At 45.5% G+C, this 19,305-nt stretch overlaps 1 protein-coding gene across 1 annotated transcript; it reads left to right on the top strand.

The window, feature by feature from the left end:
• Positions 1-462: 462 nt before the first annotated feature.
• supt5h (SPT5 homolog, DSIF elongation factor subunit) lies at positions 463-17,768 on the top strand. The gene is made up of 31 exons (XM_072461998.1): positions 463-607; positions 789-901; positions 2,538-2,697; positions 3,417-3,473; positions 3,583-3,594; positions 3,672-3,741; positions 4,143-4,211; positions 4,282-4,347; positions 4,439-4,469; positions 4,547-4,615; positions 6,962-7,213; positions 8,861-8,950; positions 9,024-9,094; positions 9,328-9,433; positions 9,808-9,898; positions 10,917-11,053; positions 11,950-12,105; positions 12,235-12,381; positions 12,556-12,702; positions 13,097-13,222; positions 13,302-13,389; positions 13,660-13,791; positions 14,266-14,368; positions 14,445-14,572; positions 14,646-14,751; positions 15,833-15,991; positions 16,367-16,535; positions 16,795-16,992; positions 17,142-17,237; positions 17,387-17,502; positions 17,696-17,768. Exons 2-31 carry the CDS (start codon positions 815-817, stop codon positions 17,718-17,720), a joined length of 3,264 nt encoding a protein of 1,087 aa, XP_072318099.1. The 5' UTR covers positions 463-607; positions 789-814; the 3' UTR covers positions 17,721-17,768.
• The last annotated feature ends 1,537 nt before the right edge of the window (positions 17,769-19,305 follow it).

Raw genomic sequence — 19,305 nt, 5'->3', positions numbered from 1 at the left:
CTTCTTCAGTTTGCTGTCAACCGCCATTAAAAGCTACTACAACAAATAACAACACTAACATTTTATATATCTGTTTTTGTTGCATCAAAACTACTTTATTACACACGCGGGGTCGGGACTAATCACAAACATATTCCAAAGTGCAGCACAAAGCAGCAAATGAAATAAAACGTTAATAGTGTAATAAATAATTAAAAACAATAAGGAAATAATAATGGATAAAGGAACATACATAAAGAAACAAAAACATACATTACAGGCACAAACTAAAAAGAATAGAAAACTGGATAATAAATATTGTCCTTGAGACTTTTATGAAATAGTATAAAACTTAGAATTACACTCTAATGAATGTTGAACCAATTCAAACAACGCGTGGATTGAAAAGGCACAAAAGAAACTGAAGAACAGAGGATTTTGTTTATGTTTTTTTGGGGGAAAACGTTTGATCAGAGTGAGACCTCCTGTCGTGACCTCGCGAGAAACGAGCAGAAGTTCCAACTCTCGCGTAGCTGTGGGACCAGACATTTCAGACGTGGAAAACGGATTAAAAGTGACAATCTAGACCAAACAGCGGGGATTTGACCACACCGGAAGATCCATAAAGGTACGATACGTGGTTTTAGCGTGGTCTTTAATGTCTAACACTGCCCTTGGTGTAGTTTTGGTGCAACATTCAGCCGATGCTAACGGCATTAGCCTAGGCCCATTGTGTTTGTTATGGTGCAGCGTTAGCTTAACATTAGCCGCGGGTCTGACGCTTTAATCGTCCCTGGTTTGATTTTCAGCGGAAGGAGACTCGACGCGGGGAACAATGTCTGACAGCGAAGACAGCGACTTTTCCGACGCCCAGAGCGAACGCAGCAGCGACGGGGAAGCGGAGGAGGCGGAGGAGAACGAGGTACCCGGGGAACAGGCGCTGATGTGCGGCCACGGACGCACGGAACACGCGCGGGTGGCCGTGGACGAGCTCCAGAACACGCGTGTCATTCCTTTATCCCGAGCCAGTCTATTATAAACTAAATGGAAATCACGCGAGTTCAATACAGAGCTTTTTATTTTTTATTTTTACAAGTTTAAAAACGCATGCATGAGGCAAAAGTGCCCGCGGAACATAATGTGATTTGAGAAACTGGGATTAACCTCGGGCGCATGTGAGTGACGTCAGAGCCGCTGTAAACATATTTAAAGGTGGATTTTACTGCGTTTAAGGGCACATCATTAGCTTTTACTGGACAAATACTTACAGAAATGTTGAACCCACAATAGTTTATCACATATGCAATTCTGAGGTTTGACAAAAAGGCAGTGAACCATCTTAAAATACCTAAGATCATCAACATTTACGTCTGATGTTTATTAATAATTGAAAATATGTCGCTTCTGATGACGTTTCAGGGCCTGTTTGTGGCGGTTCAGATTCCTGTTTTATTCAGCGTTTCGTTTGGAGTTTCTTCCCCATTCAGAAGACGTAATATTTGGTTCTTAAGTGTCAATCGCCATGGCAACAGGGCCACATTCTCATCATTCTGAACCCGGTGGTTAGAGCTCGGGAGCGACATAGGTTTACTGCCGTTGTTGTTGAACAAACGTCAAACCAAGAGGGAAAAACTGTAAAAATGATGATTTTAAGATGCTAAATTCCTAAGTCTGCGTTTGTTTAAAGCTGTTCTGACTCTGCAGTGTGATAAATGTGATCCCGCCACATATCGGGGGGTTCCGCAGCTCTTTTGTGTACATTAAACAAACTTATCGTGCGTTTTTTTTGTCTCTTGTTGTTCAACCCTCATTGGATCCGATGCTCCATAAAATAAATGTTATTTCTCATTCTATCCAAAGCCGTAAAACTAAAGCTGACCCTGAAACACATTACACACTTCCAATCGGATCAATTAGTCACAAGTTTTACCTTTTATTTGTTAACTTTTCATAAACTATAATGTATGATTGGGATGATTGTCTCTGGTTTCATCCTCGGCCCACAACACAAACGTCTGTGTTAAAGTAGGATTTATGACTTAAGATGTCCTCGTACGTCTGTGAGCAGTTTATGACAAATATATAAACTTGAATAAATATCCCACGTGGAACTTTCTGGATTAAACGTCAACAAAGTGTAAAGGGTTGGATTTTATAAAGTTTCGTTTAGACAGCGTCAGCAAAGGCAATGTACCAAATTATAATTCAGTCGTGGCTTTATTTTAGTAACAATTAAACGAATCTCAAAGTTTCTCCTCCGAATATTGATACTGAACCTGTGCTGTAATTTACAACGACAGCAGCTCTTCAACAGTGACACAAAATGCTCTTAATTGGGTTTACAAAAGGGAAATCGATTGTTTTTGAAGGTTTCGTTTCATTATTCGGGGTTTGATTTGACACGAAAATCTGCAGAACTCGAGCTCAAGTCCCGGATAATTCAGCTTAAGTCGTTTATCTCGGTCTTAAAACGCGACTGGATGTTTGTTTTAACGACGCAAACGCATGACTGTGTTTGTGTGTGTGTGTGTGTGTTTGTATGTGTTTGTGTGCGTCAGGAGGAAACTGCAAGCCCCGTCGGCAGTGACAAAGTGGCGGAGGAGGAGGGCGAGGACCTGCTGGACGATGAGGACGAGTACGACGAGGAAGAAGAAGAGGAGGATGAAGACCGGCCGCGAAAGAAGCCCCGGCACGGAGGCTTCATCCTGGACGAGGCCGGTACGAGATCGCGGCTCAGAGCGTTCGTGTCGCTATGAGACGGTTGCCATCCAGTTGTTTATGTTGATCGTTTGACAACTAAATGAACTCGACTCAAACCGCCGCTCGTAAACGCACAAAAAATTTAGGAAAACTCTGAAGAGAACGTCGTTTGCATGTTTCCGTGACGTGCATGAATTACAATCGCGAGCCTAAAGCGCCGTAGAGTCTTTAAACGCTCATGTTTTTGTAATTCCTCAGTTTAAAATCAGTTTACTTCAAATGAGAAGCGACGGGAAGAGAAAACCGCTCGTCCGTTAGATTATAGCAGCAGCGAGTCTGTGTGTACTGTATTTTCTGGAGTATAAGTCGCACCAAAAGCATAATAGAGAAGAAAAACACATAAATAAGTCTCACTGGAGTCGCATTTTTGGGGGAAATGTATCTGATAAAATCCAAGACCAAGAACACACATTTAGTCTTGAAATGCAGTTTAAAATATTAACAGATTAGAGAACATGGTGAATAGGTGTACGTATGCTAACGCTAACACCTTAAGCTACATGACGCACAGACAGAACTGTGGTAAGTGTCTGGTATGTTAACGTAACATATTAACAGTTATTCAGATAACTATAGCATAAAGAACATGCTAACAAGTTTACCAAAGCATCAGTATTACCCCAAATCACTAAATCCATAAATGGTTTCTTCTTCACGTTGTTTTCTTGTGTTTTCAGACGTGGACGATGAGTACGACGATGAGGAGATCTACGAGGAGGACATTTTGGAGAAAGGTTCAAAGCGCCTTTTTTTCTTGTTGAATCCATCATTTATTATTTGTATTAAATCCCTCTTTTTAAACGTTTCCATGACTCGCTTTCCCGTCGGGTGGATCCTGAGCAGAAGACGCGATGGGTGATTATTATTGGACGTTGGTGATTATCGCGTGACGCCGCTGGTGTTTGATTTAAACGTGTGCTTTCTCTCATCAGTGTCCAACATGGACCAGAACCCCCTGGACGTCGACCACTCGGACTCCAGGCGTTTGCAGAACCTCTGGAAGTAAATATAACATGATAACCGTAATGTATTTGCAGTGATTAAGATCGAATTGCTCTTGAGTTTTTAGTCTCTGTGACAAAAGAATAAGCAACAGTTTGGGATTTATCGCTTTTTAACTGAATCTGAGCCTCACAGAAGTATAAAAAGTGTTTAATATGTGCAGATAAATGTAAAAACTAACATTTCCGTGAGTATTTGTCCAGTAAAACCTAAAAATCATCAAAAATGCAAAGCGTGTGTCGTAATCGGCAGTAAACGCAGTAAAATCCCGTGTTAAAAGTGTTTAAATCGGCTCCAACGTCACGTTTGAACGCTCGAGTACTTGATCGGTGCCGTGTTCTCCGCACATTTGACGGCGTTTTCTCTGTCCCGTGTCTAAACGACGAACTCTTGTCCCGCAGAGACACCCAAGAAGAGGCTTTGGGAGATTATTACATGAAGAAATACGCCAAGTCCGGAGGAGGCGAGCAGTGAGTGTCGCCCGCTCGTTTTCACGCCGCTTTCTCGTCGTTTTCTCACCGCTTTTCACCTTTTCCGCAGTTACTCTGGCGGTTCGGAGGAGCTCTCGGACGACATCACGCAGCAACAGCTTCTCCCCGGCGTAAAGTCAGTCTCGCTTTTGTCCGTAACCGCTCTGCCGTTTGTTCTCGTCTCGTCTTTTAACGCGTTTTGTCGTTTGTTTTTTTTCTTTCCCCAGGGACCCGAACCTGTGGACTGTCAAGTGCAAGGTCGGTGCGGCGCCGGCGAGTTCTGCCCCCGTTGTAATTGTGTTTCATTCAAACATGTTTTTTTTTTTAAATTCCAGATCGGAGAGGAAAGAGCCACGGCCATCGCGCTCATGAGGAAGTTCATCGCGTACCAGTTTACGGACACGGTGAGCGCCGCGTCGGCCTCTGTAAAGCCGGACTGTCCGTCCCGTCCACTGTAGGGATCAGGTCAATCCATAAACGTGATAATTCAGGTCACCATGTGAACGTAAGAACAAAAAAAATAAGAATCGTGACCATTTTAGATGTTTTTGAAGTAGTTTTGTTCAGTATACAGTCTAAAAAATGGGCGTACCGTAGTTTCCGTCCTATAAGGCGCAATTAACCTGTTACCATCCACCTATTTTCGCCCTGTGCACAATGGTTGGACATACCCAAATGGCATTGCTTATTAAAAGAGGATCTTATGTTCCACATGCAAGTGTGATGCATCATTAGAAAGCTTAGGCCTTCTAGTTTCTGCAGATGTGCACATGTCACACTGTCAGGGCTTCAGAACTTGCACTACAGAGGCCCAAACATAAACAAAACATCCTTTTTTAGTCTCGCCTGAATATTGTTAATTTGTAATGGTCCTGAGCATGACATACTTCATTGTGTGCATATGCTGTTCACTGTACATGATGTTTATCTTGTTGACAACAACTGTGTACAGTTTCAGATCTCTAGGAACAGGCATTTTGGTGCTGTTGACCTTTTTGTATCAAAAAGTATATTCGGAACAAGTGATCCAAATATGTGCCAACTGTGCCAAACTGTTTTATTACAATTTTAGCACCTCTATGATCATAAAACATACATTTTGATGTTTTGTAGGCCACTAATAGCAATTATAACTGCTAAAAAAAAAATATGTGAAAATGTGTAAATATGAGTTTACCCATGAATTTCCCATATAGAGGTTAAAAAATATATATATATATATATTATTTTTATTTTATTTTTGTATTGGTATAATAATACATATATCTAACAATATGCACGTCCAAAAGGCTAATAAAATCAGAAAACGTTATGCGCAAAATCCTGCCGAGAAATCTGGCTCTTTACAGCCTTCCCTGAGCCTTACGCACGGGAATACAGAACATTCTGTGTCAATCAGCCCCATTGTCCCGCCTCTCTTTTTAAAGCTATTTTCATTGGCTAGAATAATCTGTCAATCAATCTGAGCTACGTCATTCGCACGCGGCGCTGTTTAGATGTAAACAGACTAATACATGTGCGTCGCAAGCGGCGCATTTTTTTTTGCGGAGGCTGTAGCAAACAAACCCGTGGACAGAAAAATTCGTGGATGGTCTCATTCTGTAGGAAACAGTCTGAAGAAAAGAAGGATACCCAACATTATTTTATAGGTCAAACAAGTCATTTGTTATGGACGGAGAAATGCGCCGAACAAGCGCATTCTCGTCCGGCGAGAAACGAAGAAAAGTTTGTTTACTTGACAATATCTTGAAATCGGATAACTTCAGGAAAAATACAAGTGGATATTGTTTTTCAATGGTTCCTTACGGACAGACTGAGCACATGGATGTACAGAATTAAAGCCGTTTCGTCCGTCATAAACAGCAAACAGGTTGGACATGCGTTTGTAAAAGTTGAGACTTTCTCACAAACTATTGGCAATTGCTTCTTGGGGCATATTATTCAATGTAAATCAATGACATATTCGTTTTGTTGAGAAAATAAGCTTTAAAATGATGTATGGCTTGCTGGTATTGACCACGGAAATAAAAGTGATGATGTAAGAGAATATTTGAGATATAGAAAATGTTCGCCGGCGGACAGGTGGGTGGTAACAGGTTAAAAGCATTACGTGTTCTCAAAAAACGACAGTGCACCTTATAATCCAGTGCGTCTTATGTATGGATGAATTCTGGTTGTGCTTTACTGACCACGAAGCAATTTTGTGTGGTTTTGTTTATCTTGATGCGCCTTATAGTGCGGAAAATATGGTAATTGTAAAGAACAGTTTTTATCCGTCTGTTTTTGTCACATTTTACTTCATATCGTCTTTCACAAACTTGAGTAGCAGTAACCCAAGACAGAAAATGAAAGGTTTCGCCGCCTCGATGATCGCGAAGAATCGTTGCGTCGCACAATAATCGATACAGTTTCGATATGAGGGAGTGTCTTAGTCCAGTTTTGTCTCTGTTTGAACATCAAAAAGTTAGAAATACGAAATAAGATAAGCTCATTTTTATCATTTGTTTATAATATGACAGAATAAAGTTGAGGTAAATCAACACGAGGAGAAAAATAGATACTCTCTCTTGTCTCTCGTCGCCCTTTAGATTGAAAATGATTTTTTGGACATATTTTTGACACTTATTCATTCGCGCTGACATTTCTCCATTGCGTGACGGATAAATTCTCTTTTATTGTAGACGTTTCACACGTTATAGACCGCACTGCCCGTCCTGAACCTCCTCTCTCCCCCCGTTCTCCTCCTCCAGCCACTGCAGATCAAGTCGGTGGTCGCCCCGGACCACGTGAAGGGCTACATCTACGTGGAGTCGTACAAGCAGACGCACGTCAAGTCGGCCATCGAGGGCATCGGGAACCTGCGCATGGGCCTGTGGAACCAGCAGATGGTCCCGATCAAAGAGATGACGGACGTGCTCAAGGTCGTCAAGGAGGTCACCAACCTCAAGACCAAGTCCTGGGTCCGGCTGAAGAGAGGCCTGTACAAGGACGACATCGCACAGGTGAGACGAGGGCGTGAGAGCACCCCTCTACAGGCTGGTGCACAGGTGAGACGAGGGCGTGAGAGCACCCCCCTACAGGCTGGTGCACAGGTGAGACGAGGGCGTGAGAGCACCCCCCTACAGGCTGGTGCACAGGTGAGACGAGGGCGTGAGAGCACCCCCCTACAGGCTGGTGCACAGGTGAGACGAGGGCGTGAGAGCACCCCCCTACAGGCTGGTGCACAGGTGAGACGAGGGCGTGAGAGCACCCCCCTACAGGCTGGTGCACAGGTGAGACGAGGGCGTGAGAGCACCCCCCTACAGGCTGGTGCACAGGTGAGACGAGGGCGTGAGAGCACCCCCCTACAGGCTGGTGCACAGGTGAGACGAGGGCGTGAGAGCGCCCCCTACAGGCTGTGAGACAAGGGCGTAAGAGCGCCGCCTACAGGCTGTGAGACAAGAATAGCAAATTTTTTAGGTTTATTTAGGTTTTTTAGATTTCACTTCCTGTTTTTTATTGATGACATCACAGTAGGAAATTACACTAGGAAATTACTCACTTCTAATGAACCTTTATACTTTTTTTTTAACAAATGAAGATATGTGAGAGCGACTTTATTTTGTTGTATTAATGTTTAGAGAGTCAAAAAAGTAGTTTCTTTGTGTCAATTCTGCATAAACGTAAGTGTGCATAGTGTGATGTCACTTCCTGTCATTTTTCAACAGATTTTATGACCGTATTTTTAAGTTTGAACACACCGAATAAAGTAAAAATTAGAAAACCGTAAAAACCCTTCACTTTAACTCCCGTGTGTTTTGTTGAAACAAAGACGATTCTCTCACAGATCGGTCAAAGGGCCCTTCACCTGCCGCTCCCCATCATTCTGAAGCTCTGTTAAAGGTCCCATAACATGCAAAATCGACTTTTCAGAGCTTTTAACCTTCTTACATTGCTATTTGTGCTTCATATATGTACCCAGAGTGTTTTTTAGATTGATTCCCGCAGTTTTTAGGTATATTACAGACTCCTCCTTTCCGCAAATCTCCAAACTGACGGGCGGTGGGACAAGACCGCGTCATAAGGGCAAGCACGCGGCATCATGGACATAAGAGATATATATATATATATATACATATAGATAGATGAAAAAAAAAAAAAATATATATATATATATATATATATATATATATATATATATATATATATATATATATATATATATATATATATATATATATATATATATATATATATATATATATATATATATATATATATATATATATATATATATATATATATATATATATATATATATATATATATATATATATATATATATATATATATATATATATATATATTAGAGATCGCGCTCTGAGACTACGTCACGGGTGGGCGGGGCACACATGCGCTCTGAGACTACGTCACGGGTTGGGCGGGGGAGCCAGACCGCTCTTCGCAAGGGTGGGGGCGAATATCAAACCAAGCCGTTTGCATTTCCGGGTTGGTGAGGGGGTCCAAGGTCTGAGTGATATTTCTTAACTATTATGTTAAGGGTGTTGCACAACCCTTATTATTATCAATTATACACTTAGGATAGACTACGAAACGTGAAAAAAGCATGTTATGGCACCTTTTTTAAAGGTGTTTTTTGTGTGTTTCAGGTGGATTACGTGGAGCCCAGTCAGAACACCATCTCCCTGAAGATGATCCCTCGCATCGACCTCGACCGCATCAAAGCCAAGATGAGCCTGGTGCGCACTTTTTACACCGTTTTATACCATTTAACTTTCACTGTCATGATCATGTCTTTGTTTTATTTTGTAGAAAGACTGGTTCGCCAAAAGGAAGAAGTTTAAAAGACCAACTCAGAGGCTTTTCGACGCAGAAAAGATCAGGTACAGAACGGTTCCGATTCAAAAACATACACACAAAACTAACTCTGACAATCATTATATTTAATTATAAAGTGTGAATAAATAAAGAGTCTTTTTTTTTGCCCGAACTAAAGGCGCTGCTCATCCAGAAACTTTAACATCGGAGGCTGAAATCTGAAGTTCAGACTGATCCTCAGATGACTCGAATGAATCTTTTTGAAGGTTTATGACGTTGGAACTGTTTTGATTGACAGGTCTCTGAGCGGCGACGTCAGCCACGATGGAGACTTCATGATCTTCGAGGGAAATCGCTACAGCCGCAAAGGGTTCCTGTTCAAGAGCTTCGCCATGTCCGCCGTGGTGAGTGTGTCTTTTAAACTGTGCGTGACTCCCTCTGCGGCCAGTAGAGGGAGACAAAGTCTTAAAAACCTAAAGCGGGGACAAAAGCGGGGACAAAAGCGGGAACAAAAGCGGGGACAAAAGCGGGAACAAAAGCGGGGGACAAAAGTGGGGACTAAAGCAGGGGCTAAAGATGGACTAAAGCGGGGAATAAAGCGGGGACTAAAGCGGCAAAGGGTGAGTGTGTCTTTTAAACTGTACGTGATTCCTTCTCCGGCCTATAGAGGCAGTCAAAGTTCAGTTTGTCCTGGGACAAACGGCAGAGAGGGAATGAAGGTCCTCACGAGCACGTTTAAAGGCTGATAACTGTATAAATGATGCATAGTATTTGTCAGATCACAGACGGCGTGAAGCCCACTCTCTCGGAGCTGGAGAAGTTCGAGGATCAGCCTGAAGGCATCGACCTGGAGGTGGTCACGGAGTCCGGTGAGAAAAGCACCTTTTTACCGTCTTTAAATGGGGGAAAACGGATCTAGATAATTTTAAACTCAACATAAACACCACATTTTTTCCTAACGTGCTCTGAGCCTTATAATTATTCACTGCAATCAGTTTGTAAGTGCTTTTCACGACATTTCACAGCTCGAGCTTTACTGTCATGGTGAAGCTCACGATGACTCTATAACTTGGAGTCAGGCTGCCCCAAATGAATTGCATGTTTGCTGTAACCCGACCCAACATTTTTCAAGTGGGTCGGTAGGTAAATTCTTTTTTTTTTTTTTTTTACTTTGAAGGCATAAAAAATTCAAAATTTGTATAACAAATTCACCCATTTAATGATAATTAACTCCACTTCGTTTGAATGTTCGGAGGCTCGGTTGACACTCAGCGTCACAGAATAGTGATCAATATCATCTTTTTCACCTCCAAGTCCATGAGAACATCACGCCACGTATCAGTCTGTCGTAAAACCATCAACTTATTCTTAATTCTCACTCTTGTTTCCTTGCTTTGACCGACACACTGAATCGCACTGAACACACATATTGTTGTCGCCATTTTTTTATTCTGCCAGTGACCCGTAGTGACCTGCAGTGATCCATAGTGACCTTCAGGCGTCGGGCTTCAACAGTCAATGAGACGTTCTCCGTTTGTGTTAAGTTTCATTTCTCAACGGTTTTCGCAACATTTTTGGCTTTAAAATATTTCTAGCGAGTTCCAGTGATACAAAATTATTCCTCACGGCGCTTTGAAAAAACGATCAGTGAGTTGGCAAGATATAAGAAAAAGTTTACCGCTTTAAGTTTACCTACAGAGCCCTGAATGTGTCTGCGTCGTCCAGGTCGAGCTTAGTCGTAAAATTATTTCACTACATGTTTTTTTTTTTCTACACTAAAAAAACATGAAAACATGTGTAAAGAGGCTAGTGTCTCCACAGACCTGACCTGTAACTGTGTGGGGCTACTCTGGGGAGAGGTCTTTACTGTCTTGTGTCTTGTTCCAGGTAAAGAGCGAGAGCACAACCTTCAGGCCGGGGACAACGTGGAGGTGTGCGAGGGCGAGCTCATCAACCTCCAGGGGAAAATCCTCAGCGTCGACGGCAACAAGATCACCATCATGCCCAAACACGAGGACCTGAAGGTGACGCGCTGAAACAGTTTACCGTATTTTCTGGACTATAAGCAGCACCTTTTTTCATAGTTTTGGCCAGGGTGTGACTTATATACTTACATTTATACTTATATACTTATACTCCAGTGCGACTTATATATGTTTTTTCTTCTCCATTATGCATTTTTTTGGCTGGTGCGACTTATACTCCGCAAAATACGGTACAGCTGTCACGGAGCAAGCTGGTATTTACCACACTGTAGGGTCAGGAAAGCTTTGAATACACGTCAAAGCGCCCCCTACAGGTCGGACTCCTCTCCGAACCAAAAGACAGTTTAGATGAATAGATTTTGAATTTTGCTCAAATCTTTTTTTATCTCAGAATAGGACTTTTTTTTTTTCTTTTTTTTTTTTGATTTATAATTTCACTTCCTGTTTGTGATTGATGACATCGCACTAGGAAAACTCCTCATCTTTTGTAATATATTTTTATTTGACAAATGGAAATATACGAGAGCGACTTTGTTTCATTGAATTAATGTTTAGAGTCAAAAAATGTGTTTCTTTTGTGTAAATTCTTCATAAACTTTGATTGGAATGTCCCTGGTGTGATGTCACTTCCTGTCATTTATTTTTCAGATTTTTCACCGTTTTCCCAACAAATACCTGCTCGATTTGAGTAAAACTGTAATTTATAGGTACAACAGGTACACATACACCAAACTAAGTAAAAAAGTGTAGTGTTTTATAACAAAGAAACGTGGCATTATTTAAATCAAAATGTCAAAAAAACAACACATAGTTACACCTTTATTTGGTGTATAGTGTTTTACCTCAGATCCTCCTTTTGAAGCTGAAAGTCTAGAGACGCTTCAGGACGTTTAAATATTTCTGACCCTTTCCCCGTCGTCATGGTTTTCTCTCAGGATCCTCTGGAGTTCCCGGCTCACGAGCTGAAGAAGTATTTCCGGATGGGCGACCACGTGAAGGTGATCGCCGGACGATACGAAGGCGACACCGGACTCATTGTCAGGGTCGAGGAGAACTTTGTGATCCTGTTCTCCGACCTGACCATGCACGAGGTACTAGGACGGGGCACAAGCGGGGTCTAAAGCGGGGTCTAAAGCGGGGTCTAAAGCGGGGTCTAAAGCGGGGTCTAAAGCGGGGTCTAAAGCGGGGTCTAAAGCGAGACTTTCTCTCCGTCTCTGCAGTTGAAGGTCCTGCCTCGGGACCTGCAGCTCTGCTCGGAGACGGCCTCGGGTGTGGACGCAGGTGGACAGCACGAATGGGGTGAGCTGGTGCAGTTGGATCCTCAGACGGTCGGAGTCATCGTGCGACTCGAAAGGGAGACATTCCAGGTGACTTTGTTTGTCTCAAAGATCTAAGTTCCAAAATCCGGATGTGTAAACGTGTCTTTTACAAACTCTGGACTGTGACGTTTTGTGATCTGTAGCCGTGGCAGAGTGTAGTGTGTTATATGTTGCGACGTTTTGTATGACTTTGTCCTTCCTCGGTGGACCTTTTTTGTGCAGGTGTTGAACATGCACGGTAAAGTCATGACAGTGCGCCACCAGGCTGTGAACCGGAGGAAGGACAACCGCTTCGCCGTGGCTCTGGACTCTGAGCAGAACAACATCCACGTGAAAGACATCGTCAAAGTCATCGACGGGCCGCACTCAGTAAGAGGCTAAGAGGCTTAGCCCAGCCCGGGGGTGGAGTTATCCCAGCCCGGGGGGTGGAGTTATCCCAGCCCGGGGGGTGGAGTTATCCCAGCCCGGGGGGTGGAGTTATCCCTGCCCCGCACGGGTGGAGTTAGCCCTGCCCCGCACGGGTGGAGTTAGCCCTGCCCCGCACGGGTGGAGTTAGCCCTGCCCCGCACGGGTGGAGTTGGTTATCCCCGCACGGGTGGAGTTAGCCCTGCCCCGCACGGGTGGAGTTAGCCCTGCCCCGCACGGGTGGAGTTGGTTATCCCCGCACGGGTGGAGATAGCCCAGCTCTCTTTCCCTCTGCAGTTTGTCAGTATTTCTGAGAGTTTCAGCGCTGCAGATTCGAACGTGAACTCTTCTGTTTCAGGGTCGAGAGGGCGAGATCCGACACCTGTTTCGGGGCTTCGCCTTCCTTCACTGTAAGAAACTGGTGGAAAACGGAGGGATGTTTGTGTGTAAAACGCGGCACTTGGTCCTCGCCGGTGGCTCCAAGGTCAGAGTCGGGAAACGGGCTTTTAAACGTGCCGGATTATGACCAGAAAAATGATTTAAATGTGTCGTTTCTGCTCCAGCCGCGAGACGTGACCAACTTCACTGTGGGAGGGTTCGCCCCAATGAGTCCACGGATCAGCAGCCCCATGCACCACGGGGGAGGAGGAGGTTTGTACTGCTACTGCTACTGCTACTGCTATATAAGTACAGTATACAGCCCCATGCACCACGGGGGAGGAGGAGGTTTGTACTGGGGCGTGTTACAGGTACAGGTGTTTCCTGGAGGATGGGCTGAAATCAATCAAAAAAACACTTTGGGCACATATATGATTCACCAATAGGAATGTAAGAAGGTTAAAGCTCTGTTTTGTGATGTGTTTTGTGATGTTTAAAGTGTTATATGTGATGTTTAAAGTGTTTTTATGTGTTGTGTGGCAGGAGCGCAGCAGAGAGGAGGCGGAGGAGGAGGAGGTGGTGGTGGTGGTGGAGGAGGAATGGGACGAGGTCGAGGGCGCAGAGACAACGAGCTGATCGGTCAAACTGTGCGCATTTCGCAAGGGCCGTACAAAGGTGAGACTCAGGATTCTGCCACTGTTCACACTCTGCTTTTGCCTACATTTCCCAGGGTACATCAGGGTTTTGACTTGTTTTTAATCTACATTTCCAGGGTACATCGTGTTTTTTCCTACATTTCCCAGGGTACATCTGGGTTTTTACTTGTTTCGCCTACATTTCCCAGGGTACATTAGGGTTTTTACTTGTTTTTGCCTACATTTCTCAAGGCACATTGGGGTTTTTACTAGTTTTGCCTACATTTCCCAGGGTACATCAGGGTTTTTACTTTTTTTGCCTACATATATACATCATATTTTGCCTACATTTCCCTGGGTATATTGGGGTTTTTACTTGTTTTTGCGTACATTTCCCAGAGTACAGCTGGGTTTTTACTTGGTTTTGCCCACATTTCCAAGGGTACATCATGTTTTTGCCTACATTTCCCAGGGTACAGCTGGGTTTTTACTTGTTTTTGCCTCCATTTCCCAGGGTACATCGGGGTGGTGAAAGATGCCACCGAGTCGACGGCGCGCGTGGAGCTGCACTCGACGTGTCAGACCATCTCTGTGGACCGACAGCGCCTCACCACCATGTACGCCCACGTCACCCTCTTCAGACGCTTCCTCTGCGCTGTGGTGTTCAACCTGTGTTCTGCCGTTTGTCCACAGGGGGGCGAAGCGGCAGGGCGGCATGACGTCGGCGCACAGCCGCACGCCCATGTACGGCTCACAGACGCCCATGTACGGCACCGGCTCCAGAACGCCCATGTACGGCTCGCAGACGCCGCTGCACGACGGTCAGGACGAAGCTCTTCTGTCGCTCCCGTTCTGACGCCGAGAATGTGACGTAAACGTGTGTGTGTTTCACAGGAAGTCGCACGCCTCACTACGGCTCACAGACCCCGCTGCATGATGGGAGCAGGACGCCGGGTCAGAGCGGGGCCTGGGACCCCAACAACCCCAACACCCCCTCCAGGTCAGAGCCAGTACTACACATTAACACGCCCCCTGCAGGACAGAGCCGGTACTACACAATAACACGCTCCCTCCAGGTCAGAGCCAGTACTACACATTAACACGCCCCCTGCAGGACAGAGCCGGTACTACACAATAACACGCTCCCTCCAGGTCAGAGCCGGTACTACACAATAACACGCTCCCTGCAGGTCAGAGCCGGTACTACACAATAACACGCTCCCTGCAGGTCAGAGCCGGTACTACACAATAACACGCTCCCTGCAGGTCAGAGCCGGTACTACACAATAACACGCTCCCTCCAGGTAAGAGCCGGTACTACACAATAACACGCTCCCTGCAGGTCAGAGCCGGTACTACACAATAACACGCTCCCTCCAGGTAAGAGCCGGTACTACACAACACGCTCCCTCCAGGTAAGAGCCGGTACTACACAACACGCTCCCTCCAGGTCAGAGCCGGTACTACACAATAACACGCTCCCTCCAGGTCAGAGCCGGTACTACACAATAACACGCTCCCTCCAGGTCAGAGCCGGTATTACACAATAACACGCTCCCTCCAGGTCAGAGCCGGTACTACACAATAACACGCTCCCTCCAGGTCAGAGCCGGTACTACACAATAACACGCTCCCTCCAGGTAAGAGCCGGTACTACACAATAACACGCTCCCTGCAGGTCAGAGCCGGTACTACACAATAACACGCTCCCTCCAGGTCAGAGCCGGTACTACACAATAACACGCTCCCTCCAGGTCAGAGCCGGTACTACACAATAACACGCTCCCTCCAGGTCAGAGCCGGTACTACACAATAACACGCTCCCTCCAGGTCAGAGCCGGTACTACACAATAACACGCTCCCTCCAGGTAAGAGCCGGTACTACACAATAACACGCTCCCTGCAGGTCAGAGCCGGTACTACACAATAACACGCTCCCTGCAGGTCAGAGCCGGTACTACACAATAACACGCTCCCTGCAGGTCAGAGCCGGTACTACACAATAACTGGTTCATCCCTGTCTTAATGCGTCACATTTTTAAATTTGTTTTGTAATTGAACACTTTGCTTTCCCGCCGCAGGACCGATGAAGAATACGACTTTGGTTACGAGGATGAGCCGTCTCCGTCTCCTCAGGGATATGGCTCTACCCCAAACCCACAGACGCCCGGTTACCCAGAAGCCCCTTCACCTCAGGTCAACCCTCAGTACAACCCCCAGACCCCGGGAACGCCCGCCATGTGAGCCACGTTCAGTTTCACTACACAACCTGAGGAGGGGGGGAGTTTAGACTGTGTGGGGCTGAGTTTAGACTGTGTGGGGCTGAGTTTAGACTGTGTGGGGCTGAGTTTAGACTGTGTGGGGGTGAATTTAGACTGTGTGGGGGTGAGTTTAGACTGTGTGGGGTGAGTTTAGAGTGAGTTTAGACTGTGAGGTGTGAGTTTAGACTGTGAGGGGTGAGTTTAGACTGAGGGGTGAGTTTAGAGTGAGTTTAGACTGTGTGGGGGTGAGTTTAGACTGTGGGGGGTGAGTTTGGAGTGAGTTTAGACTGTGGGGGGCACCGTAGTCTCCTGTGAATGGGTGACGCTGCTCTAATGACCTTGTGGATGTTTCAGGTACAACACAGAGCAGTATTCTCCGTACGCCGCTCCGTCGCCTCAGGGCTCGTACCAGCCCAGCCCCAGTCCACAGAGCTACCACCAGGTGGCGCCGTCTCCTGTCGGATATCAGAACACTCACTCCCCAGCGTCATACCACCCCACGCCGTCCCCCATGGCCTACCAGGTGAGACCCCCATGACGGTCCAGGTGAGACCCCCATGACGGTCCAGGTGAGACCCCCCTGACCTACCAGGTGAGACCCCCCCTGACCTACCAGGTGAGACCCCCCCTGACCTACCAGGTGAGACCCCCCCGACGGCCCAGGTGAGACCCCCCCTGACGGCCCAGGTGAGACCCCCCTGACGGCCCAGGTGTGACCCCCATGACTGTCCCGGTGGGGGAGGGCATCTGACACATTCTGAGGCGTATGTGACTCTCCTCAGGCCAGTCCCAGTCCCAGTCCTGTGGGTTACAGTCCCATGACGCCTGGAGCGCCCTCTCCTGGAGGATACAACCCTCACACTCCCGGCTCCAACATCGAGCAGGGCGGAGGAGACTGGGTCACCACAGACATCCTGGTCCGGGTCAAGGACTCGTTTATGGACCTGATGGGCCAGACCGGGGTCATACGCAGCGTCACGGTAACCACACTTTCTTCTTCTGCGACCCTCTGTGACCGTCTGTTGCTCCCTGTGACCTTGTGTTGCTCTCTGTGACCCTCTGTGACCTTCTGTTGCTCTCTGTGACCTTCTGTTGCTCTCTGTGACCTCCTGTGTCCCTCTGTGTTCAGGGCGGGATGTGCTCCGTGTTCATGCAGGAGTCTGAGAAGGTTGTGAGCGTCAGCAGTGACCACCTCGAGCCGGTCACTCCCACAAAGAACAACAAGGTACAAGGTTCAGACCCCGGTACACTCTGGTGGGACAGACCCTGGTGGGACAGACCCTGGTGGGACAGACCCTGGTGGGACAGACCCTGGTGGGACAGACCCTGGTGGGACAGACCCTGGTGGACAGACTCTTGTTCTCTCTGGTGCAGGTGAAGGTCATTCTGGGCGAGGATCGAGAGGCCACAGGGATTCTTCTGAGCATTGACGGAGACGACGGAATTGTGCGAATGGAGCTGGACGACCAGCTCAAGATCCTCAACCTCAGGTCAGTGCTCAGGCCCATTTAGACCCGGTTTAGACCCGGTTTAGACCCCGTTTAGACCCGGTTTAGACCCGGTTTAGACCCCGTTTAGACCCGGTTTAGAGCCATTTTAGAGCCGGTTTAGAGCCGGTTTAGGCGCCCAGTCACTGACATAATTTTTTTAAAAGTCTATTAATCGGTTCCGTTTGTTCCGCAGGTTCCTGGGCCGTTTGGAGCACTGAGAACCTTTTTATTGCTGGTCCTTCTGGTTCTTCTGGTTCTTTTGGTTCTTTAGTGAATGTTTTTAGTCTTTTTCACGTCTTTGCTTTGACAGTGACAAACACGTGTTTCATGTCAATAAAACTTCAGTTTCAACTCGACTCGACAGAAGTTTGATTTCAAATGTGTAAATATTTTAATTCAAGATCAATAAAATACTTTTCTACTTGTAACGATGCATAACTCTCAACATATAAAGCAGTTAATACTTCAGATATTTTTATTTAATTAGTTATGAGCAGATCATTGAAATGTAAAGTTTGTTTGTCTTTGTGTCATTTGTTAAGTCTTTTTTAAACACATTTTAACCAAATAAACTAATACAAATGATTATATAATATTTCTCTGATTTAGCCAAATAGGCTATTAATATTATATTAATGCGCACGGCGATGCCCGGTAACGCACAGCGACGTGACGTTTGTCCCTGTGCTTAAGAACGATCAGTTTTACATCACACATTGTAGTTTGTTAAGAAATCGTGACAAATCAAAGTTGAAAATGAGAGGAATCTGTGATGTCATCAATAAGCGCCATTCCACCCAAAATGCAGAGAAACTTTGAAACACCTTTTCATGACATGTGTAATTATTTGTCAAATCATGAATATTTTATGATTTAAATGGACCTTGTTTCAATCTGGTTGCTAGGAAACGGTTGTGGAATGTCTTCTGCCTGTGTCATAGTTACTGCTCATGTCAAACCAGGAAGTGACGTCACAATTGTCACGAAAATGGCCAAATTAGAGAAAAACTGGGAAAATGTTAAATATTATATTCTCTTTGAAAAGTATTGTCTCACGCGTCACATGGATTTTAAACAGAGTGAAAGATCTGAATTCTGGAGGGGACGTAACCCTTGGATACCGGCCGCCATGACACAAGAAGAAGAAGACGTGGGATTGTTGGGAGGCTTCTTTGACGAGAGGCAGAGCTAGAGACAGCACGTTGATAAGGTCAGTGATGAGGTCACGAGGCCAGTGATGAGGTCAGTGATGAGGTCATGAGGCCAGTGATGAGGTCACGAGGCCAGTGATGAGGTCAAAGAAGAAGAAGAAGAAGAAGAAGAAGAAGAAGAAGAAGAAGAAGAAGAAGAAGAAGAAGAAGAAGAAGAAGAAGAAGAAGAAGAAGAAGAAGAAGAAGAAGAAGAAGAAGAAGAAGAAGAAGAAGAAGAAGAAGAAGAAGAAGAAGAAGAAGAAGAAGAAGAAGAAGAAGAAGAAGAAGAAGAAGAAGAAGAAGAAGAAGAAGAAGAAGAAGAAGAAGAAGAAGAAGAAGAAGAAGAAGAAGAAGAAGGAGGAGGAGGAGGAGGAGGAGGAGGAGGAGGAGGAGGAGGAGGAGGAGGAGGATGATGATGATAACGCGTACATTTCACACACACTGTCATAAGTGGACCCTTGTGGCCATGGTAGACGATGTAGCAATGCTCCCCCATCAAGGACATGCTGAACACCACAGCTGGGTTGTCTTTGCTGCTGCTCAATGGATTTCCAGAGGACATCAGCAAGAATTGCCTTGTTTGCCTGTAGGGGGAGGTAGGATGACTCAAAAA

The sequence above is a fragment of the Eucyclogobius newberryi genome, unplaced genomic scaffold (assembly GCF_026437365.1).
Source record: "Eucyclogobius newberryi isolate DKJ021-1_F unplaced genomic scaffold, fEucNew1.0.hap1 SCAF_10, whole genome shotgun sequence".
NCBI classification, from domain to species: Eukaryota; Metazoa; Chordata; class Actinopteri; order Gobiiformes; family Gobiidae; genus Eucyclogobius; species Eucyclogobius newberryi.
This window is presented reverse-complemented; position numbering and strand designations above follow the sequence as displayed.

Bases quoted from the DNA above. Each gene is read 5' to 3' on its own strand.
- supt5h (XM_072461998.1), top strand. From the start codon at position 815: ATGTCTGACAGCGAAGACAGCGACTTTTCCGACGCCCAGAGCGAACGC. The intron at 3,742-4,142 runs GTAAATATAACA...CTTGTCCCGCAG, and splicing joins CGTTTGCAGAACCTCTGGAA to AGACACCCAAGAAGAGGCTT. The intron at 12,382-12,555 runs GTGACTTTGTTT...TTTTTTGTGCAG, and splicing joins TCGAAAGGGAGACATTCCAG to GTGTTGAACATGCACGGTAA.